The following is a 23,405-nucleotide window of genomic DNA, read 5'->3' on the forward strand; positions in this document are numbered from 1 at the left end:
AGGCCTCACCTCAGAAGTGTCAAAACATTTTTAAGGAATTGGTGCATTTGAGACCACATGTGGTGTTCCTCCAGGAGACTCATCTGAGAAGGGACCATGAAAGACTATTGGTTTCTTCTCAATATCCTTTAGTTTTTTGTGCATCTGCTATAGATGGATCTAAAAGAAGGGGAGTAGCTACTTTGTTACATTCGTCATTGCAGGTACAAGTTACCAAGGTGCAGAGGGATGTGGAGGGGAGGTTTTTACTCTTAAGTCTTACAGTAGATAATGTGGCGCTTAACCTAGTTTCTATATATGCACCAAATGAAGATCAAGGGGGATTTTTGCATAAATTGGTGGGTCGCCTTACTTCCTGTCCAACTGGTAAGTTGATTGTGGGGGGGGGGGGAGGATTTTAATGCTACTTTAAATCCGGCTTTAGAAAGATCAGGACAGTCATCGGGTATGGATATTCAGATATCTCAAGCTTTTAACAGGTTTGTAAGAGATATTGGTGCTGCTGACATATGGGCGAATTGCTCAGTCACAAGTTCGGGATTATTCGTTTTATTCCCACTCTCATGATACTTATCTCGAATCAATTATTTGTTAATGGATATTTCGTTAACTCACGCGGGATGGGTGGCTGATATAGGAACATGTACCCTTTCGGATTATGCTCCTGTATGGGCCTGTTTGCCTTCTCTTGGGGAGAAAGAGAAAGAAAGGAGATGGACTTTGAATACTACACTGTTAAGGGAGGAGGAGATTCTTGCAGGTTACAGGCAGCTTTTACAGGAGTACTTAGAGTTTAATGTCAACTCTGGTCCAGCTTTGGGGGTAGTCTGGGATGCCTTGAAGGCTGTCTCTAGGGGATTTTTTCTTCAGAAGGCTAGTTCCAGGGCACGGAAGCAACAGGCTGAGGTAGCCGAGTGTCTGCCCCGCCTGTCGGCTTTATCTGAACAGCATAAATCATCGCACTCGGTGGCTACTTTGAGGGAGATTCAGGGACTTCGCTTAAAATTGGATCAGATCTACTCGGATCAGTTGCAATTTGTCAATGCTGAATATCAATACTTCCAATATGTACATGCTAACAAGCCCAGTAGGGCTTTGGCGATTAAGTTATCTCAGTGAAAAGTTGATTGTAAAATTTTGAAAGTGGGGGATGGAAAGGGCGGGTATGTGACTTCATCTGGGAGAATTTGTCAATGCTTTCAGGAGTTTTATCAAAAGCTTTACTCATCTGATATTAATCCGTCCCCTGAAGAGATACAAAAATTTCTTTCGGCTTCTTCTCTTCCGCAGCTTACAGTAGCACAACAGGAGGTAATGGATGGCAAGGTCACTGTGGAGGAGGTAACAAGGGTAATCAAATCCTTGCCAGCAGGGAAGTCGCTGGGGCTAGATGGATTGCCTAATGAATTCTACAAAACATTTAGGGGGGAGTTGGCCCCTTTCTTGACGGAGCTTCTCAGGTCTTAATGGGAGAGGACGTTCCTTCTTCTATGATGGAAGCTTGGATCGCGGTCATTCCAAAGCCTGGTAAGGATAAGACGGAATGTGCATCCTATCGTCCTATTTCTGTTTTGAATTCTGATGTAAAGATCTTGGCGAAGGTGTTGGCGAATCATCTAGCGAGGGTTTTACCAGACTTAATACATCCTGACCAGACTGGTTTTATTCCTAACCGACAGGCTATGGACAATGTCCGTCGTATGATTAACTTGATTCATGTATCCAAGAAGAGCAATTTGCCTGTTTGTTTGTTGGGCTTGAATGCTGAAAAGGCCTTTGACCGCGTCCATTGGCCTTTTATGCTTCAGGTGTTAGAAAGGTTTGGAGTGGGGCCTGGGTTTTGTAGATGCGTACAGGCTCTTTATACTTCCCCGCGGGCCTGTGTTCGTATCAATGGAGGTAATTCTCCAGGGTTTCCCCTTTATCGTGGCATTAGGCAGGGGTGTCCATTATCACCGTTGCTCTTTGCCTTGGTCATGGAACCTCTTGCGATTTCTATCCGATCGGATCCTAATATAACTGGAATATTAGTGGGACACCAGGAATATAAATTAGCTTTATTCACGGATGATGTTCTGCTCTCTGTGACGAAACCGTTGCGTTCTTTACCGAATCTTATGCAGAACTTGGGTGCTTATTCTTTGGTTTCTGGGTTTAAATTAAATATGAGCAAGTCGGAGGCATTAGCTATTGGAATTCCTTCTCCGATATTGGCATCTTTAAAAGCTTCCTTTTCTTTTCGCTGGGTTACCAGAGGGCTAACTTACTTAGGGGTTACCCTAACCCCGGTGCTAGAGGATCTGTTCTCTGCTAATTATCCCCTTTTGTTGAAAGATCTTTATAAGGATTTGGATAAATGGGACGCTTCCGAATTGTCTTGGCTAGGTAGGATTGCCACATTAAAGATGAATATTTTGCCTAGAATGTTATATCGCTTTCAGGTGCTACCTCTTCGTATTTCTAGGGGCTTTTTGGCGAAGTTACAGGATCGATTGGTCCGGTTTGTTTGGTCTGATAAGCGCCCTCGTTTGCCTAGAGCTTTATTGTATCGGACACGGAAGAAGGGAGGTTTGGGAGCTCCTAACGTTATGTGATATGATAAAGCAGCTCAGGCACGTCTGGCCTTTGAGTGGTTTCAGGCTCACTCTCATAAGTTGTGGGTACACATGGAACAGGTCGAGGTGGGTTCATGTTCCCTCCACTCCTTAATGTGGCTCCCAAGTAGATATAGGGCCTTGCAAACAGACCTGAGTCCCTCGATCTTATCAACCTTCTTTTATTGGGACGGGCTTTTTATTATGTCAGATAGGGTGCTTTCTAGGTTATCACCCATTGCTAATAACCCTCTATTTTCTCCAGGGCTTCGTCCTGGGCCCTTCTCTAGATGGGCAACATTGGGATTGGTGTCTTGGGGTCAGTTTTTTGATGATGGTAGTTTGATTTCATTTGAGTCCCTCCGGGACCAGTTTCCGATATTGCCTCAAAAGTTGTTTGCTTATTCGCAGATAAGACACTTCTTGTCCTCTAGGGAAATTCGGGCTCAAATACTGAGAGATGATTCCTTTTTGGAAGATCTTTGTGAGGATTCTAAGACCACTAGAGGTTTAATTACGTGTCTCTATTCTTATCAGTGTCGGCAGATTCGCCCAAGTCTTCTTCACAGAGAGCGTTGGCATCAAGAATTAGGAGTCACTTTTGATGAGGCCGACTGGTCTGTATGGGAGAGTGGTTGGGTGAGGGTATCTGTTCCCTTCCAGGAGAATGTGCTGAAAGTGCTTTATAGATGGTACTTGACACCTGTGAGGTTGCACCACATGTTTTCGGATGTATCTCCTTTGTGTTGGCGTGGATGTGGTCAGAGAGGTACTATGGGTCACATTTGGTGGCCCTGCCCTAAAGTGAGGGCTTACTGGAAATCTATTCAATATAGATTACAAACTTGGTTTCGGAGACCTATTAAGTGGTCGCCGGAATTTTTCCTTTTTTCCAAGAAGCCTCGGGGCCTTACCAAATCGCAGGGGCTGTTGACCAGGCAGGCTATGTTGGCGGCGAGAGTGGTATTGGCAGCTCATTGGAAGTCTCCCGTAGTTCCTTCTCGGGTGTGATGGCTGAACAAACTGTGGTTCATTTGTGAAAGGGAGAGACTTCGTGCGGAGCAGTGTCGTACTGTGGGGAAGTGGGAGACTGTGTGGGAGCCCTTCTTGAAGAACTGTTCATGTTAATTGGGGGGGGGGATGAGTTCTGGGGGGGGTAGGGGGGAAGGTTATCAAAGGGGGGGAGGTGAGTGAGGGGGTTGAGATTGAGGAGGGTTTTTTGTGGGAAGAGGGGACCTTCACAAAATGTTTAAATTTGAAGATATAGTTTGATATGTTGGGCACATTGAACCTTTATAAAGGATTTTGGGCTGGGGAGAAGAGTTACTGTGATATATGTTTTGGTTATACTTTGGTGCCTTATCAGGTGTTGTACAATTTTCAATGTTTAATAAAATCTTCAAACAATTAAAAAAAAATCAGTACAAAGCAATTGGTTAAAAGGTGTGCACTCTCTTTGCCCCAGTGCATACAATTTGGAAACTGTCTCCTTTATACTCAACCTTTCAATACTCATAGGTCCTTATAATTTGAAAACAGTCCCATACAGAGTCATTTTATCAGCTATAAAAATCTTGCAGTTTATATGCATAGGATGGAAAGACAGGGTACATACGAAGATATCCTGGAATTGCTGTGAGAATATTTGCCACTCGTGTCACTGGCTGTCATGATGCTGCTAGTTTCTGAAAAGAGGTCAGAGTCCAGGACCTCGGGTGCTTCTTCATCTACAAAACAAAGCATTAACATTATGGAAAATGTTTGTTATCTACCATGATTTCACAATAACCACAAAGAGCCAGAAATCAAAGAGCTAAAACATGATACTGTTAAACTAGCTTAATTTTGTGAGTTCAGCTAGCATAAAAAGTAGATAGTGGTGTCTTTACAGAACACAACCTTAAACAAAGTTTGTAAGAAATGCAAGTTCATAACCGGAAAAAAAGAAAAAAAAAATATATATGTATATACATACAATATACACATCCTATATAATAATTCTCACCTCCAACGTTCTAATCTTGCTGCCTGTGTCCGTGGCTCCTTCGGAGTTGATGAGCTAGGCTCCATAGTCAGGCTGACGTCACCGTTGCAATTATGCTGTGAACTTCAGAACCCGCGAAAAAAGAAAAAAAAAAACATTCCATGCCTCACAGCTGATCCATGTCCAGCGACCCTCCTCTTCCCTGCCCCCCCCTGCAGCCACCCATGTACAGCGACCCTCCTCTCCCCCTGCCCCCACCCATGTCCAATGACCCTGCTCTCTCACCTGCCTCCCCTCCAGCCACCCAGGTTGTGTAGCGAATTCTTCAGGGCAGGCAGGAAAGATCCCCGGTCCTGCCTGCCCCGCTGCTGGCACTGGCCCTCCCCTGCTGCCGGATCGCTGTTAAAAATGGCCGCCGACACTTACAAGGGCGGCCTCCAAGACTACAGCGAGTCTGCCATTGGAAGTCTCTGTGGCCATTTTGAACAGCGATCCGGCACCGAGGGAGGGTCAGCGCCAGCACCAGCAGCGGGCAGGCAGGACTGGGGATCTTTCCTGCCTGCCCCGAAGAATTCGCTACACAACCTGGGTGGCTGGAGGGGAGGCAGGTGAGAGAGCAGAGTCATTGGACATGGGTGGCTGGAGAGGGGGCAGGGGGAGAGGAGGTCCTGAGGGGGGTCCTGAGACCAGAGAGGTTGGGGTGGAAGGGGGTCCTCAGACCATAAAGGGGGGGAGGGGGGTCCTGAGAGAGGGGGGTGGGGGCACATACTCAATCTCTGTCTCTCACATACACTCTCGCTGACACACTCTCCATCTCTCTGTCACACACACACAGTCTCACACACACAGACACTCTGTCTCTCACACTCTCTCTCTCTCTCACACAAACACACACACAGTCTCACACACACAGACACTCTGTCTCTCACACACTCTCTCTCTCTCTCACACAAACACACACACACTCAGTCTCTCTCTCTCTCATTCTCTCTCTGACACACACACTCCATCTCTCACACATACTCTCTCTCGCAAACATACACTCCGAGGAAAACCTTGCTAGCGCCCGTTTCATTTCTGACAGAAACGGGCCTTTTTTTACTAGTATAGATATAAATTTATTTATTGAACCAGTAGAACAAGTAATTAATCTTAAAAGCAGAGCAAGAACAAAGATCACCCCCAATAAACCATTTACACCCCTAGCCCCCAAAATATAACTGAAATATATTTATTATGTCTACAATGCAAAGAGAAATTTTATAAACTAGGAATTAATGTTTATGCATCCATAAATGTTTAGAATACTAACATACAAGTGTGTATATGCCCACTTATGCATGTCTATGCCAGTAGGCCACTTAAGTGCTATTCTGCAAATACCCACTTAACTTGCATGGTAGGTATTTGCAAGAGGGGTATACAAAGGGGAAGAGCATGGACAGGACATAGATGGGGCTCCCACGTATGTATGTAGCTTACAGAATACTGTAAGTTATGAGCATCCCTGCTGTGTTTAGGTGTCCACACTTAGACCAGCTCTATGACTGAAGTGGGTGCCTAAATGTTACATCTGTTGATCTTGGGTTATGCTAGTATTAAATAATGGAACCTAAGCACCTAAGTTCTGTTATAGAATAGGTACCCACTACCTGCTCTCAGGGTGCCCAAATGGTGGCACCCAGTTATAGAAATGCCCCCTTAGTTCTTACTTGATATAATTATGCTCCCTGCCATTTTTTTCTCGTTTCTTCCTTCTCACCTCTATCCTAGACAACTTGTCTAGACAACAGTAGAAGCCTCACCAACTTTAAAAGCTAGAGTACTCCCCTCCAAAGGGACACCACCTTGTAGGGGTGGAGGGGCTTGTGTGTTTCAATGACTTAGAGGGCTTTGCTGAAGGGTTACCCATATCAGACAGGCCTCTGAAGAGAAACCAGACAAAGAGTGTCCCAAACTGGGAGAGTGATAAGATGGTGACCTGAAGTTCGTATGTCCAACGGCCCAGCTGCCCTCTGAAGTTTCGTCTTCCTTATGTAAATTTCCTCTCTGCAATTGCAGTTACCTTAACTGAGAGGAAGGGGACAACCGGCGGTCAGCTGCCGATGGCCAGCGCTTTATCCCCTGAGCAGCAAGCGCGGGACCGCTGCGCGACAAACTGCCCACAGATGAAAGGGTTGGCGAGTCCTTTGATTAGCGCTGGTGAAGGAGCGTTGACGCTCTTGGACTTGGAAAAAACAACTCCGTCGCTCCCGAATTATTCAACCACCATGTCCAAAGGAGTGGAGGAGTGAGTTAGAGGTATACGCTGAAACGGAGGACGTTTACAACAGAACCCGAATCGGCGGAACCACTCCTAAACACCTATGAGAAATCAACGGAGTTTTTGGCTCCCGTGGAGGTTACATTGAATACCATCTGGAAGGCGTTTCGGGACCTAACGGTGGCAGTAAATAATTTTGTTTCAGATATAATTTTATTAGAGAGTTACATGGACAATTCAACTGAACCCTTTGCGAGTAAAAAATTGATATAACAAATGATTCTACATGAGCAAGATGTGGTTATGATTTTGAAAATGATAATAGACCAGAAATTTTGAATAATAAAATGAATATTATATTATTATAGATGATTAATATCGAGATTATTGTTTTTCCCAGAGTTCCGGGTATGACTCGTAAAATTTTCCTCAGAAATATTTCCTCAAATTATTACTTTAAAAGGAGTGAAGCCTGTGAAAACTGGGATTACTTTAATTAGTGGGATTTGAATTAGAGACTTAAGTATAGGTATTGTTAAATAACTTCTGGTTTTTAAAAGAGAAAGCATGTAATCAGATGTATTATTTTTAATTAATACTGGACAATAAGTATGTTTTCAGTGAAATGATTTGACTATACACTGTATTGGCCTTGAAGAAGCCAACCAGATGATCAATGTAGAATAATGAATTAGACAAGTAATATCTGGGGATAATCAGGTTAATACCACGTTTTTTTTTCTGTTTACTGTTTAATTGATCTCCTTATCTTGTTTCACTCTCCCTATTTAGTGGTCTAAGGAAGAGAATAGAATTACTTGACTGAAATAATTCCTACATATTACTTTCTCTGTATTTCCAGCAAGTTGTTTTATCGCTTGTAAAAATTTAAATGGTTATAAATAAAAATTTTAAAAAAAAGCTAGAGTACTTTTGATAAGGGGATATTTCTTAAGCTGTGGTAAAAGTTGGGCTTTTACAGACCCTTAATTTTCTGCAGAAGTGACTAACTTGCAGTAGCTCAACACTCCTGCAGTATATGTATAGTGCAGCTTATAATCACCTTCACATGCTGTGCTATTCATAGCGCCTGAGAACACTGGGCGCTATGCCATGGACGGATGCTCCTGGGCCACTTCTTAAAAGAGCCAGTACTCAAAAGCAGAGCTACCTCTCTCTCTTCCTGATGGCCCTCCAAATAAAATCCCCCCATCCTTAAGACCCCCCCAAATCACATCCCCCTTGGCCTGATGACCCTCTCAGTCACCAAAAAGCCCCCTCTGCCACTTTGCAATATCCTTGGGGCCTAGTAGGATTGTAGCAGGAGGAATCCACAGTCAATCCTATCCTGACTCAATCGGGTAGGGGGGCATTCTTCAGGCTGGAGGGGCTGCGATTGTGTGGAGGGGTATCAGTGTGGGTGTGGGGGGAGAGGGTATCAGTGGTGGAAGGGGAGCAGCTCCTGCTTTTGAGCATTGGCCCCTGGAGCGGTGGCTGAGAACATCAGGCCATGGCCAGGAAAAAATATCACCAGTTTTTTTGCTGGCGCTATTTTTCTAGTAATGCAGTTTGTGGTGTTCACAGCAAGTTGCTGTCACAGTTGTGGCCATGCCCTTATGTTCAGACCTACTTTTTCTCTGTATCTAGCCCTGCAACCTCTCCAGTCTGCCTTTTTTCCTACTGTTGTTCTTCCTGTAAGCCAAACCTTGCTTTGGTCTCCCTGCTTCATTTCCTGTTGTTGTTCTTCCTGTTAGCCAAGCCTCGCTTTGGTGCCCCTGAAGCCAAGCCTTGCTTTGGTCTCCCTGCTTCTGCTTCATTTCCTTCTTGTGACATCATCAGCCTACTCCTTTATAAGGACCCAGGGAGCTTTCCTACGTTGCCTTTGCAAGAGGTCTCTTAATCTTGTGTTACCTGTTTAGATCATATCCATGCTTGGCTTTGTTCCTGAGTCTTGCTCCTGAAGGTCTGTTCTGTGTTTCCCTGAGTCCTGTGTTTCAATGCTTTGTTTCTGTGAGTTTGCTTTTGAACCTTGATCCTGAAAGCCTGGCTGTACAGCCACACCCTGCCCTTGGTGTCTGTATCTGTTTGACTCTACTCTTGGCTCCTGCTTTTAGTCTAGCCCTGCTTTTGACTCTTGCTATAGTTAAGCTCTGTGTTTAAGCCACTCTCTCTTTAGCCAAGCTCTGTTTCTGTATTCTCTGTTCTATTTCCTGTGTGTGTGGTTCTTGTCTGTTTATTCTGAGAGTCTGTAGAAGCCAGCATTGTCCTTAATTACCTCACTGCTATGCAGGTGTGTCTGCTGCCTCTCAATCTGCCTGGCCTTTCCCTTCCAGCTGTGGATGCTGGTAAGCACATTGCTTCTTTCCTTGTTTGTCTTCCCTTAGTCTGCTTATCCTTTGCCTACTATGTTTGCTTCCTGGCTCTTGAGCTCTGTTTCTGCTAAGTTCTGCCCCTGCTGTGTGTTTGAGCTAGGTTCTGTCCCTGTTCCAGCCAAGCCAAGTCCGTTCCAGAATCCTGCTCCAGCCAAGCCAAGCCCGTTCCAGAATCCAGTTCCAGCCAAGCCTGTTTGAGAATCCTGAATCTGGTTCCAGCCAAGCCTGTTCGAGAATCCTGAATCCTGTTCTTGCCTTGTTTATTGTCTTGCTTCTGTTATTCTTGTTGCCTAGCTTCTACCCTGTCTTGCCTGTCTAGTTGTACTTTGTCTCGTCTCTTTCAGTCTAGTCTTGTCTGGATCCAGTCCTTGCCTTGTCTTGCCCTTTTCTAGACCCAGTTTTAATCTACTTCTGTGCTTTGCCTTGTCTTGCATTTCTGGGTTCCAGTCCCGAGTCTTGCCTTGCCCTGTCTGGGTTCCAGTTCTGGTCCTTTGCCTTCTTTCCTTGCCTTGTCTGGATCCAGTTTTTGTGTTTAGTTACCTCTGTCCTGCCTTGCTGAGTCTGTTAGTTTTTCCTAGTCCAGTCTGTTCTGATTCCTGCCTGTGCCAGCCCAGGTGATTTGTCTGCCAAAGCTCTGGCTTTGGTCCAAGGGCTCACCATTCCTGACAGTTGTGACAGTTGCTTTATGTAATTTACACAGTAACGAGGTGTTCTGCATGTATTTGCATGCTTTGCATTTCATGTGTATCCCATGGTACCTTAGATCTATGTGCATTACAGAAATTTAACACATTATTGCCTTTTAATATACATTAAGGGGCAAATAATGCACAAAAGGGCTGGAACGCATCTTATTCTAATTCTCAGCAAATTCTTTGGTTATGAGAAGATAAGAATAGCCATACTGGGTTAGACCAATGGTCCATCTAGCCTCCTTTCAACAGTGGCCGATCCAGGTCACAAGTACCTGGCAGAAACCCAAATAGTAGCAACACTCCATGCTACCAAGCAGTGGTTTCCCTATGTCTGTCTCAATAGCAGACTATGGACTCTTCGTTGAGTTAAAAAAAATTTCCTATTTGTTTTAAAAAATTTTCATGTAACTTCATTGAGTGACCCCTAGTCTTTGTACTTTTTGAAAGAGTGAACAAAAAAAAAATCGATTCACTTCATTCTACACCATTCAGGATTTTATAGACTGCTCTCTTTCCACTCTTGGAAGTAATAAGCACCAAGGCTGAAGTGAACTACAGACTAAAAGCCAAGATGGTACCCCGTACTAGAAAAATAAGACCTGAGTTTCATGACTAACCTTTGTCATGTTTTTATACAAGTGCTTTATCTAAAAGCTTTATATCCTCTTGGCCTAACTGCTGATTGATGAATGATTAACTGCCCTCAAATCAAAGAGGACTCTTGACTTTCTCCAGAATTTTCTGTTTGTGTACGGAGACGTTTTAATGGAGAATTCATTGTTGCTGTGATTGTATCAAACCATCTTATTGCTGTCACATAATATGGCCGAAATATGATAGTTTTAGTTTAGCCGTTTGAGCTTCTAGTGAGAATTCAGGTTATATTTGGTCAAGGACCTGTGTGTTTGATTTCTTGGCTGTCCATGGTATTTGTGTCTCCAGCACCACAATTAAAATGCAACTATGCTCTGTTTTGCTTTTAGAATTCAATATTAAAAACACCTATTGTCTGTATAATTTGAATCTTATTTTGTAATGAACAATCACATGACTTGAAAATCTTCTCCAAACCCTTCACTGCAGGTCTACCAAGTGTTAACCTATAGCATACCTCTTGAGCTTTGTTGACGATTGATCCTAAAATACAGAAATTCTTTACGACTTCAATGTCTTCAGCATCAATTTTTAGGCTCATTTTTGCTCCTGTTGTCATCACTTTTTTTCTTCTATAAGCACATAAGCACTGCCACGCTGGGAAAAGACCAAAGGTCCATCAAGCCCAGCACTCTGTCTCCGACAGCGGCCAATCCAGGCCCCAAGAACCTGGCAAAAAACCCAAAATTTAATAACGATCAATGGACTTTTCCTTCAGAAATCTGTCCAGACCCCCTTTAAACTCAGCAAGGCCAGCTGCCGTCACTACCTTCTCTGGCAATGAGTTCCAGAGTCTAACTACGCGCTGAGTAAAGAAAAACTTTCTCCGATTTGTTTTAAACATACCACATTCTAATTTCATCTTGTGTCCCCTGGTTCTATTATTGTTAGAAAGCGTAAACAAACGCTTCACATCTGTCTGCTCTATCCCGCTCATTATTTTGTAAGCCTCTATCTTATCACCTCTCAGCCACCTTCTCTCCAGGCTAAAGAGTCCTAGCCGTCTTAACCTCTCCTCATAGGGTAGTCGTCCCATCCCTTTTATCATTTTTGTCGCCCTTCTCTGCACCTTCTCCAATTCCTTATATCTTTTTTGAGATGAGGCGACCAGAACTGAACACAATACTCCAGGTGCGGTCGCACCATGGAGCGATATAACAGCATTATAACATTCTCATGCTTGGTTTCCATCCCTTTTCTAATAATACCCAACATTTTTGTTCGCCTTCTTAGCCGCCGCAGCACATTGAGCTGAAGATTTCAACGTCCTATCCACAATGACTCCCAGATCCCTTTCTCGGTCCGTAACTCCTAACGCGGAACCTTGCATAACATAGCTGTAATTCGGGTTCCTCCTTCCCACATACATCACTTTGCACTTGTCAACGTTGAACTTCATCTGCCAAATGGACGCCCAATCCCCCAGTCTCACGAGGTCTTCTTGTAATCTTTCACACTCCTCCTGCGACTTGATGACCCTGGATAATTTTGTGTCATCTGTGAATTTAATTACCTCACTAGTTACTCCCATCTCTAGGTCATTTATAAATATGTTAAAAAGCAGCGGTCCCTGCACAGACCCCTGAGGGACCCCACTAACCACCCTTCTCCATCGAGAATAATGGCCATTTAACCCTACTCTCTGCTTCCTATCCTTTAAGCAGCTCTTAATCCATAATAATACACTGCCTCCGATCCCATGACTCTCCAGTTTCCTTTGGAGTCTTTCATGCGGCACTTTGTCAAAAGCCTTCTGAAAATCTACATATACAATATCCACTGGCTCCCCTTTGTCCACGTTTGTTCACCCCCTCGAAAAAATGCAGTAGATTTGTGAGGCGAGACTTCCCTTCACTAAAACCGTGCTGACTTTGTCTCAGTAGCCCATGCTTTTGTATGTGCTTTGTAATTTTATTCTTAATAATAGCCTCCACCATTTTTCCCAGCACAGCTGTCAGACTCAGGTTTGGTCCCATTTTTTTTCACTTTGCATCTTAGCTTTATCAATAAGGATCTCTAAATTATGGATCTTTAAATCTTCTTCGCTTTCATTTTCTAGGTAGTATCATCAGCATATCGGAGGCTGTTGACATTCCTTACTCCAACTTTGAAACCTTTTCATCATCTTTTAATCCTGCTTCGTTTACTATGAATAGGGAAAGAGAATGCAGCCCTGCTGAATTCCTTTGCTAATTGTGAACTAACTGGTTTCATCATGCTGTCTTGACTGTAGCTTCTTGTCTTATGCACAAATTCCACATTATGACATGGTCAACACAGCCAGTGAATAAAACACATACAAACTTCCTTCTGAAACCTGTTGCCTATCTGGCAGCTCTCTTTTTATGTATGGCTCTTTATTAAATAATCTTCAGTGTGATTTTGCTGGCATGCGGCACCAAGTAAACTGATAGTCTGTGCAGTCCATTAGATATCCTTTTTTGGGGAATCATGTAGAATGTAGACTGATTTTTTCCCCAGTGAGTTGGCCATTTCTCTGTCTCCCAGGTTTCTTGGCAAAGTGTGGTAAGCAAGTTAGCAGACATTCTGTAGCTTGTAGTAGTTCAACAGCAATCCCATCATTCTCAATAGCCTTCTTTCTTGGCAGTGATCTTAGGGTTATTACTTCTTGTAAAATTGATGGTTATTGTATTGTGGGCACACAATGATCTCTTTTGTATCATCTACATTAGTGTTTTTGTGCAGGTCTTCTGTGTATCTCTTCCAACTTTGATTTTTTGATGTATCTCTTAGTTGTTATCTGCCTGTTGGCATCCTTTAACATACCTATTCGCGCCTGGAATTTCTTTTGGATTTCACAGATATGTTGAAAAACTGTCCTCATTTCTCCTAATCTATTGTCCATTTGAAGTTCTTTACAGATGATGTTATAGTATCGGTCTTTGTCTTTTCTGACTGCCTTTTGAAATTCATGGTTAAGTTCTTTAACAAGATCTTTGACTTTCTTTTTCCTTTCTTTGCTAAATAGGGACCAAATTTCAATGTATCCCACAGCAGAAAACTAAGCAAACCTTGTACTTTGCAATGCAACAAATGCTGTGCAATTGTCTACCAGCATCCTTTGCTCTCGTAATGGAAGTGAATTTTAAAGATTGTTTTTCATCTCTGTCTTGACTGACTGGTGCAGTCAGACTGTATTGTTGATTAGAAGTAATTCTGTTTAACTTTGATTGTGTGAAAGTAAGTTGGAATGCAGAATATAAGGCACATCTCTAACCAATTCCGTTTGTGCAGGAGGGAAACAGGATATGCTTGGAGTTCAGGAGATGAGCCACCTGGCCAGTGGTTTGTTTACTTGGGCCGGAAGCATGTGACTGCATTCTCATGTACATTCTGTAATTTTCCATAGCTCTGATCATGAGCTCAGAGCCTAATAAAAAGGGGGGCTTGACACAGCAGAGTGGGGCTCATCTGTGAGTAACGTATGAACTGCGCAGAGGATCTGTTCCTGGTCCAAGAAGCTCCTGGCTCTCGCTGTGAACCGGGCCCCCCCAGCTGATGTTATGAGCCTGGATGATGTAGAGACCAGTGATGATTGTATGTATATAGTGATGTAAAGATTGTTTGCTTCCTTTTCCTGGTCTAAGAACTCTTAGCATTGCTTAAATGTAGAGACCAGTGATGTAGTGATGTTGTATATATGGCTAATCATTGTTTGCTTCTTTTCCTGGTCTAAGAGATGTAGAGGCCAGTGATGTAATGATTGTTTATATATAGCTAATCATTGTGTTTAGATTTTAGCACCTCTAATAAAGGTTTCATTTATCTAATACGAATCCAAAAGAATCCACAGTAATTACTGGGTAGTCTTTGTCAGTGAAGTAGGCTGTAAATCCATAGCAGTTCATCTCTCAAGAGTGCATTAAAATCTCTTAGGTGGTACAAGGCAGAGAGTCCATAGGCAACTAAGGAAAGGGGGAATGCTTATTACTCCTCTTGCTACTCATCCATCTACCTCAACGGAGTACCTCATCTTCCATTTAAGCACATCATCCCCTATTGAATTCCTTTTTATATAATCAACCCCCACCAGTAACTTCTCTCTCATTTACAGAATTGCAATACACTATCTTTCTGCTCCTTGGCTAGTACTGACAACTATCAACTCAAAGACGTTAGACATTTCTTCCAGGATCTATGATTCATAAAGTACCTCTCTTCACCTAATCAGGATGCAGGGCAAATCTTTGGCCTCATTTTAAATTAGCTTAAATTTATCTACCTTTTAAAATAATTATTATGTTTCAATAGTTTTATTGATGATACCACATACAAATACATAAGGGTTCAAAAATAACCATGGAAATCATAAACCATGTGAACAACCAAACGGCATACAATACTATCATCAAGAATTTTACATTTTTCTCCCCCCCCCCTAGTTACTCTAAATGATTTATTAATCCATAAACAACTCACAGAGGGCATGCCAACAACCTAAACCCTTACATACTAATCCATCCATCCATCTATACCATAATACCTAACCTTTACATTGGCCACCCCACTTTTGCCTATACCATTAACATAACTTATCATCTGTAATATTAGAATCGCTACCCAGCCCTCCAACCAGGGGCGTAGCCAGACAATAGATTCTGGGTGGGCCTAGACAAGAAGTGGGTGGGCACCAAGTGTTCTTCACCACCACCACCAAAAAAATATCCCAGCTGGTGAGAAAACGCTTCTTTCCACCTTGGCTTACCATCAAAGGGAAGTCTTCAGCTGACAGAGCTTGGGATCTCCACCAGCTACCACTAAACATATGCTACTGTTGGGTGGGCCTGAACCCTAAGTGGGTGGGCCCTGGCCCACCCAGGCCCACCTGTGGCTACGCCACTGCCTCCAACACGAAACCCAGTGCGTGTTCTACTTGCTCCAATTACTGCCCCACTACCAACCCACCTGCACCCATGTAGAACCAACTTAGCTCAAACCCTCCCCAACCGACCTTACTGCCATGACATACTTTTCAAGAATTCAAGATTCTACATGTGCAACTGATGTTAACGAGTCCCAAAAGGGCAACCACATCTGACAATATACCTCCCCCTTGGACGAGGAAAGATCTCCCACCCCCTTGCGCTGCAAAGCACATAAAAATATCATCCTAGCCCTCCATTGTTGGAAAGTAGGCGGCTCTACAACTATCCATTGTTGCAAAATTACCTTTTTCCCCATAAGAACCGCACGCTTTAAAAAAGGTTTTAGCCCTTTTACACCCAGTACTGAGAGTTTGAATTGATCAAACAATTGTGATGCGTGGGGGCTCCATGTCACCCCCCAGAGAACCGACACATGCTCACACACCCGCGTCCAGAACTCTAAAACACACGGGCAGCTCCAAAACATGTGTCCAAGGTCTGCTGGGGAGTGAGCACACCTGACACAAATATCATCTTCCCGCATTGCTGCTCTCATCGCCCTATGCGGTGAAATATACATCCTCATTACAAACTTATAAAGAGTCTCCCTCAGTGTCACATTCTCTGTTACCTTTTGAATATTCAAAAGATAAGTCTTCAATTTCTCACCCTGCAGGCCGATTGACAACTCCCTATTCCACTGAGTTGCTGGCTTTTCATAATTCACCTCCCCCAATTGTTCCCTCAAGCACAAATGATAGTATTTGAGGGGGACCGCCAATTGTGCATCTAATGCTAATATGGTGAGAAACTTCTCCCACACCGCCGACATCAGCGAGGCGGCAGGAAGGGACCGAATATAATGCTGCAACTGAAACCATTGTGGATTAAAAACTGGTTTAAAAGATAGAAAACAGAGAGTAGGGTTAAATGGTCATTATTCTCAATGGAGAAGGGTAGTTAGTGGGGTTCCCCAGGGCTCTGTGCTGAGACCGCTGCTTTTTAACATATTTATAAATGATCTAGAGATGGGAGTAACTAGTGAGGTAATTAAATTTGCTGATGACACAAAGTTATTTAAAGTCATTAAATCGCAGGAGCATTGTGAAAAATTACAAGAGGACCTTACGAGACTGGCCGTCCAAATGGCAGATGACGTTTAATGTGAGCAAGTGCAAAGTGATGCATGTGGGAAAGAGGAACCCGAATTATAGCTACATCATGCAAGGTTCCACGTTAGGAGTCACGGACCAAGAAAGGGATCTAGGTGTCGTCGTTGATGATACGTTGAAACCGTCTGCTCAGTGTGCTGCTGCTGCTGCTAAGAAAGCAAATAGAATGTTATGTATTATTAGGAAAGGAATGAAAAACAAAAATGAGGATGTTATAATGCCTTTGTATCGCTCCATGGTGCGACCGCACCTCGAATATTGTGTTCAATTCTGGTCGCCGTATCTCAAAAAAGATGTGGAGGGGCATAATCGAAAGGTCGTCCAAGTACGCATTAGGATGTCCTTACGAAAACGTCCAAAATCAGGCAGGTATAATTGAAAAATAGTATGGACGTTTTTCGACAATCGATTATTCCCTGTTGCAAATGAGCAAATGAGGGGTGCATAAAGGTTAGTAAACAGGGCACCCTTACACATTCGATTATCACAGGTGAAAACGACCAAATCAGAAAGTATAGTAAAACAATTTGTACCGCAAGTACTGTGCATGCTGTTCTGGACATCCAGGTACGGGAAATATGAGGAATGTTCATACACGTAAAATACAGGAAGATCATGCTGCTCCACCGAATACTCCTCATATGTGCCCTATCTGGATGTCCGGAACTGCATGCACTGTACCTACTAAACATGCAGCTATATGCATATTGTGTATATGTGAAAAGGTTCGCGTGCTTCATACTGATCTATATAAGGTAAGTTCCGCACGCATCAAGGGCCCGCACGCATAACAATCATTCATGCACGTCAGGGACGTCTATGATTACGATGGCGTCCACATGCTGATAGGGCCATATATGGGATGGTAATCCATATATGGAGCTGTGCACGAAACGACGTCCGTCATGCAAGGGCGTCCACATAAGGCGCATGTTTTCCAACACCTATTCTCACTGAAAAATATGGCGCACCTGCGACGCGAGCCAAATTTCACTGAGGCTGAGAGCCTGCTGCTGGTGCGGCTGTGCCTGAGGCACCAGCACAGGCTCTTCATTCATTACCACCACCTGCCCCCCAGGATCCAGGCAATGAGAGCCTGGTCTCGTATAAGGGGGAGGCTTGAAAGGTAAGTGTTTGGGCCGCCCCCCCCCCCCTTTCTGGTCCCCCTCCTGTACCTACACATATAACAGCTTCGTCATCAATGTAAGCAGTAACTGGAGTGTGCATGCAAGGATAATGAGTAATATGGGTACATGCACAATCAGTAATAAAATGTATGTACTTGAAAGGACAACCATTCCCACATCCCTACAATAATTTATTTCATTATTTACTTATTTATTGCATTTGTATCCCACATTTTCCCACCTCTTTGCAGGCTCAATGTGGCTTACAATACATCATGAATAGTGGAAACATTTAACAAAATAAACGTATAGCATACAGAAGGATCTTGATAACATGGTAATGATAAGACATATTAGTAGTTTAACAAGCATAAATTATAATGCATACAAACGGTACTTTCTGGCCTCTTGGCCACCTCTATGGCATCATCTGCATAGGAGCCGACTCTGTGGCTGCTGTGGGTGCTTGAGCACCCCCAATATTGAATAAATTCCTCGTATGTGTCCAGGGAGGAGTTATCTCCACTGGGGTTAGCACCCCCAATAACTTAAAAAAGGTGGCTCCTATGATCATCTGTACCAATGGAATGTCCCCCCCCACAACAGTGTTGACCCTCTCTGCTATTTGATAGACAAATGAATGTGTGTGCAGAAGGCAAAAGGACCATCCCCTGACTCCTGCTGTACAAACTTATATCTTACAGATGGTTCAGGATTCACAGGGACCTCGAGTCCCTGAGGAGGAGGTTCAGGCGCGTATGCTGCAAGTGCCCAGATATCATCAGGGCAGTGCGACGGCACCTGAGGGCTCGACGTAAGTCTTCAAAACAGGACACCTGTACTCATTTGTAAATGTATTTATTGAATAATGCAAATGTACTGTACAATATCACTTTCCATGTGGCTATAGCCAACTAGTAAGAAATAACATATCTGTCCCAGATCAAGGATGCAGGTTGCAGGTGCCCTCCCATGAGTGTGGCTGTAACTTCCAACGACCCTTCCCCCCGAGATGCATGAGATGACATGCCTCACTTTACTATCCCCCTTTCTGTGGTGGGTGGATAGTGTTTCCTGGTAGACCTGCCTGAGTCCCTACTTTTAGTGGATGTCATGGCCTCATATAAAAGTTATGTGCTAAACACCCTACCCACCGCCCCCCCCCAACAATAAAAACAACAAAAACAGGTCAGCAAACCGTCGTCACATATCAGAATGCAAACATGCTGGTCAGCAATGAGTGTGGTCTGCCAACATGTCCTGTGTGTGCTGTGTCAGAGCACCTTCCAGGGTTCCCTGTCATGTCATCTGATGCATCTCAGTCCCCCATGGGTATAGGCCAAGCCTCACCACACCTTTCCCCATCCCCCACCTCAGGCCACCCAGCTACTGCACTATGCAAGCAATGTTGCATGTGCTGATCTCAACCACGCTCCTTTTACATACACAGAGCTCCAGCACCAGCAGGAGGAGGAGGCGGAGGAGGAGCCAGCCGAGGAGGGCCACCAGGAGGAGGAGGAGGGCCATGAGGAGGAGGAGGACGGGGTCCTCATCATCGATGAGGACTTTATGGAGGACCCCTCCCCACCTGCAGCTCCATCCCCTGAGCCATCTCCATCCCCTAGGCCATCTCCAGCCCCTGGCCCATCCCCTGGGCCAGCTCCAGCGCCTGGGCCAGCTCCAGCCCTGCGCCTCCTGCAGCAGCTGGTAGTTGGGCAGAACCAGGTGCTGCAGGAGCTCAGAGCCATAAGGCAGGGTAATGAGCAGCTCCACGGCCCTCTGAGGGTGCTGCTTTTGCTGCTCATTACCCTGCTACAGAGGGCGTTGGTAAGAGGGCGTGGCCGCCCTTGACATACTTGGGTGGGTGGGTGGGTGGGGGAATTGTTGGATTTGGGGGTGGGGCATATGTAGGGGTTGTGGGGAATTGTTGGATTTTGGTGGGGGGATATGTAGGGGTTGTGGGGATTTGTTTCGTGGGGGGGATTTGTAGGGGTGGGGGAGGGGAAATATGTTGTGGTTTGTACACAAATATATGTTTTCTATTTTATCTAACAAGGTGTGTGTTTCTCTACCTTGTGCATTACATATAACCAAATGGGGGTGTTGATGTGAGAGGAGGGAGCAATATGCATTGCATGAAATGTGAAGTGTGAATGAGAAAGCTGATGCATGTCTGTGATAATGTTGCCCATACAGAAGCCCACCTGTTCATTCCAACCTGCATGGCCGTATGTGCAGGGGGGTGGGCCAGGGAGGCTGAATGGCTATTACTGTTGAGGAACACAAATGGCCATCCAGCCTCTCTCCCTCCCCCTTACCATACAGCCCTACAGCACAGAGTCACATAAATAATAGATGTGTTGTCTAGCACTTGTGATCTGCCAAGTAGAAACTTGCACATAACCCTAGGTAGCACATAGACAATGTTTGCTCTCTGATCGCCAGACATCCTTACCCACAACCAAGCCACATTGGAGGGGGGGCCCACGAAGGAGCTACAAACAGCTGGCTCATCTTTTCACATTCAATGCATCAGCAATGGTATATAGTGCTGAGGAGAAAAGGGAAAACAATGGGAAAACCATTAGATGGATGGTTACTTCATCACAGTTGCAGTATAATACAAGAATTACAGAAGGGCACAAATAAATATGGTGTTCGCTCACACTTTTTTCAGTAGTAGCTCAAGGTGAGTTACATTCAGGTATTCTGGGTCTTTCTCTGTCCCAGGATGACTCTAAGTTTGTACCTGAGGCAATGGAGGGTTAAGTGACTTGCCCTAGATCACAAGGAGCAGCAGTGGGAATTGAACTGGCAACCTTGGGATTACAAGGCTGGTGCTCTAACCACTAGGCCACTGCAGCCACCAGGCTGTAGCCACCTGCAGGTAATTTGGGTTTGGACCTGTAACCACAAACCCTCTCCCTCACCATGTCTTAAGGGCTCAGTAGGCAGTACCTGTGGCCACTTTGAACCTAGTTTGCAGCCTACCACATGTTAGAAATGTTGTTGTTCTATAACTATGGACGATTGTAGGCCGGTGTTCAATAATGTGGTAAAGACATTCATTGCATATATTATTCCCCCTCCTATTGAACTTGAGAATGGGTGGCCACTTCATAAATGGGGACTGGTGTTCACCACATAAACAAGGAAGATGGAACTTACTGGGAACCAATACAACAGCTCCAACAGCTGGCCCACACCATTGAGGACCTGCCAAAACCACACAGTACGGCGCTGATGGCCTCCAACCAGTGCACAGGAACCTGGTGAAAAGAGAGCTAAGAGTTGACTGCAGACTACATACAGTGAATGGACACTCCTTTATGAGCAGGAAGAGAAGAGGTGGCTGAGAAGTATGAGCTTACCTTGAACGTGTGTTGCAAGATTGTGTAGTGCAGCTTCTATCTCCTGGACCATTAAGCTCAATTTCTGCCTCAGTGAAATGACCCTTACCGAAGGGTGCTTGCTTTGGTGCCATTCTAACAATCTCTTCGCTCCCACAGACTGCCTGCTACTACCAGGCAGAGAGAATGGGAGACAGTAAGGGAGGCTCACGGGATGTGGAAGACTGGAAACGGAAGCGTTGTTGGCTGAGGGCCACCACAAATCACAACCCCCCCTCCCCAAATACACAGGTGTACCCAAGCATACATTGCCAAACACAAATGTTATTATAAGTGAGGGTAAAACACTGTAAACTAATGTTAATAACAACCGCAAAAGCCCCAGCACAGGAAATGCCGGTTTAAATGGCAATCAAGAAAGGGAAGGCAGGTGGGGACGCCCATACTTATCTACCCATAATCGAAATCACGTGGCCCAAATTGCTACCTCAGCTGGACACGTTTAGGAATTTTGTGTATAATCGAAATTAAAATGCCCATATCAGACACGCCTATCCCATTGCAACATGGGCGTTCCTTGCGACTATTTAGACGCCCCTCTCCGTATTTTCGAAACTCATTGGTACAATGCCGCCACGCCAGCCCCTAACCCAGAAGGGTAATTTTAGTGATGCAGAGGTGGAGCTCCTGGTCCAGGAGATTGAGCAACAGCACGCCAATCTGTTTGCTCCCACAGGACAGAGGCTGGCTGCAACCACCAAGCAGCGGCAATGGGAGGCGGAACGTTACCGGCTGAATGCAGTCTTCCATTGTGCAAGGGATGTGGAGGACTGCAAGCGCAAGTGGCGCAAGCTGAGGCAGGATGTGAGGAGGAAGGCTGGGGCCAATCCCGCAGCACATGACACCGCCAACCTCACCCCCATGGAGCTCATGGTTCACGCCCTCCTACCCCAGAAAGGCATCCATGGGATCGGGTCCCTTGACACCTCGGCACAGCCTGAGGGCTCAGGTAGGTCGACCATTATGAAGCTGGGGTATCTGTTGTGCTGCACTACACTGTATTATACGAGTTGGGGCCAGGAGGAGGGAGGTGAGGAGTGGGGGGCAGGAGGAGGGAGGTGGGGGAGGAGTTTCACCAGGGTGTGTCTCTGGCTGTCTTCATATGCAGAATAAAAGGCCACCTTTATGATGCTGTCCTGACCTCCTAACCCCTACTCACTTGCTCCGTACCCTTGCTCTCTATCCCTACCGTAGTCATTGGCTTCCCTCTTACTTGTCCTGTGTGCATCTTAATTACATTGTAAGTTCTATTTCAGTAGTGGTAGTATTAATGTGTGTCATAGGAGCAGACTCTGTGGGTGCTGTGGGTGTTTGAGCACCCCCAATATTGAGGAAATATCATGTAGGTGTCCGGGGGGGGGGGGGGGGGGGGAGGGTTATTTGCACTGGGCTTAACACTCCCAATAATACTTTACACTTGGCTCCTATGGGTGTGTGTAGGTTACTACTGTGGCACAACTTTGGGGCCCTTCCTTCCCTACTCCCTCCTATTATTTTCCTATCACCAAACTGTGCATATTTCCTTCTGTCACCTCTGTGCTCTAGTCAGTGTGGGCCACATGCATGAAACTTAAGGAGCCTGTAATCGGGGTTATAAAGCAGTTATAGGCAGTCTACCAAGTCAGTAGTAACACAAGACATGCTCAAATGTCCTTCATTTTAACAAATATACAACAAACAGCTTGTCCACAAAGTTGTGAGCGGTGTCCTTCTCTTGGCTGTCCGTCCACCACCTCTACCCAGCTGCCTATGGGGCTCTGTTTCACATCGGTGTCAATCCCATTCCTCCTCACCATCTCTTTGCTGGGTCATCAAGTGTGGGGCAATGTATATGAATGCTGAAAGACAAAAGTGGGTTATTTTCACCAACACACTTCCTCACCCTTGTGCTATACAGGTGATGACTGAGGAGGCTGGCCCTAGTGGCCTTCAGTCCCAACAAAGGACTACACCAGCAGGAGAGCCTCAACCTCCACCACCTGCAGCAGCAGTCCAGCCTCTACCTCCCTCACCTGCAGCACCAGCAGTACAGCCTCAACCTCCGCCGCCTGCAGCAGCAGTCCAGCCTCTACCTCCACCACCTGCAGCAGCAGAACCAGCAGTAGAGGCCCAACCTCCACTAGCACCACCGGCAGAGGCTGCACCTCCACCACCGGTTGACTTTGCTGATGAGGAGGATGCAGATAGAGGGCCAGCTCCTCGCCAGCGGCCATCCAGCCAAAGGAGGCAACTACTGCGGTTGGCCACT

At 45.1% G+C, this 23,405-nt stretch overlaps 1 protein-coding gene across 1 annotated transcript in view; it reads right to left on the minus strand.

Moving 5' to 3' along the window:
- Positions 1-23,405, minus strand: part of ELP1 (elongator complex protein 1) — a 1,128,708-nt gene that overhangs the window by 92,973 nt on the left and 1,012,330 nt on the right. The window contains 1 exon segment of the mRNA XM_030194341.1: positions 4,210-4,321. Coding sequence (XP_030050201.1) covers positions 4,210-4,321 — 112 coding nt within the window.

This window comes from Microcaecilia unicolor, chromosome 2 (genome assembly GCF_901765095.1).
Source record: "Microcaecilia unicolor chromosome 2, aMicUni1.1, whole genome shotgun sequence".
Taxonomy (NCBI): Eukaryota; Metazoa; Chordata; class Amphibia; order Gymnophiona; family Siphonopidae; genus Microcaecilia; species Microcaecilia unicolor.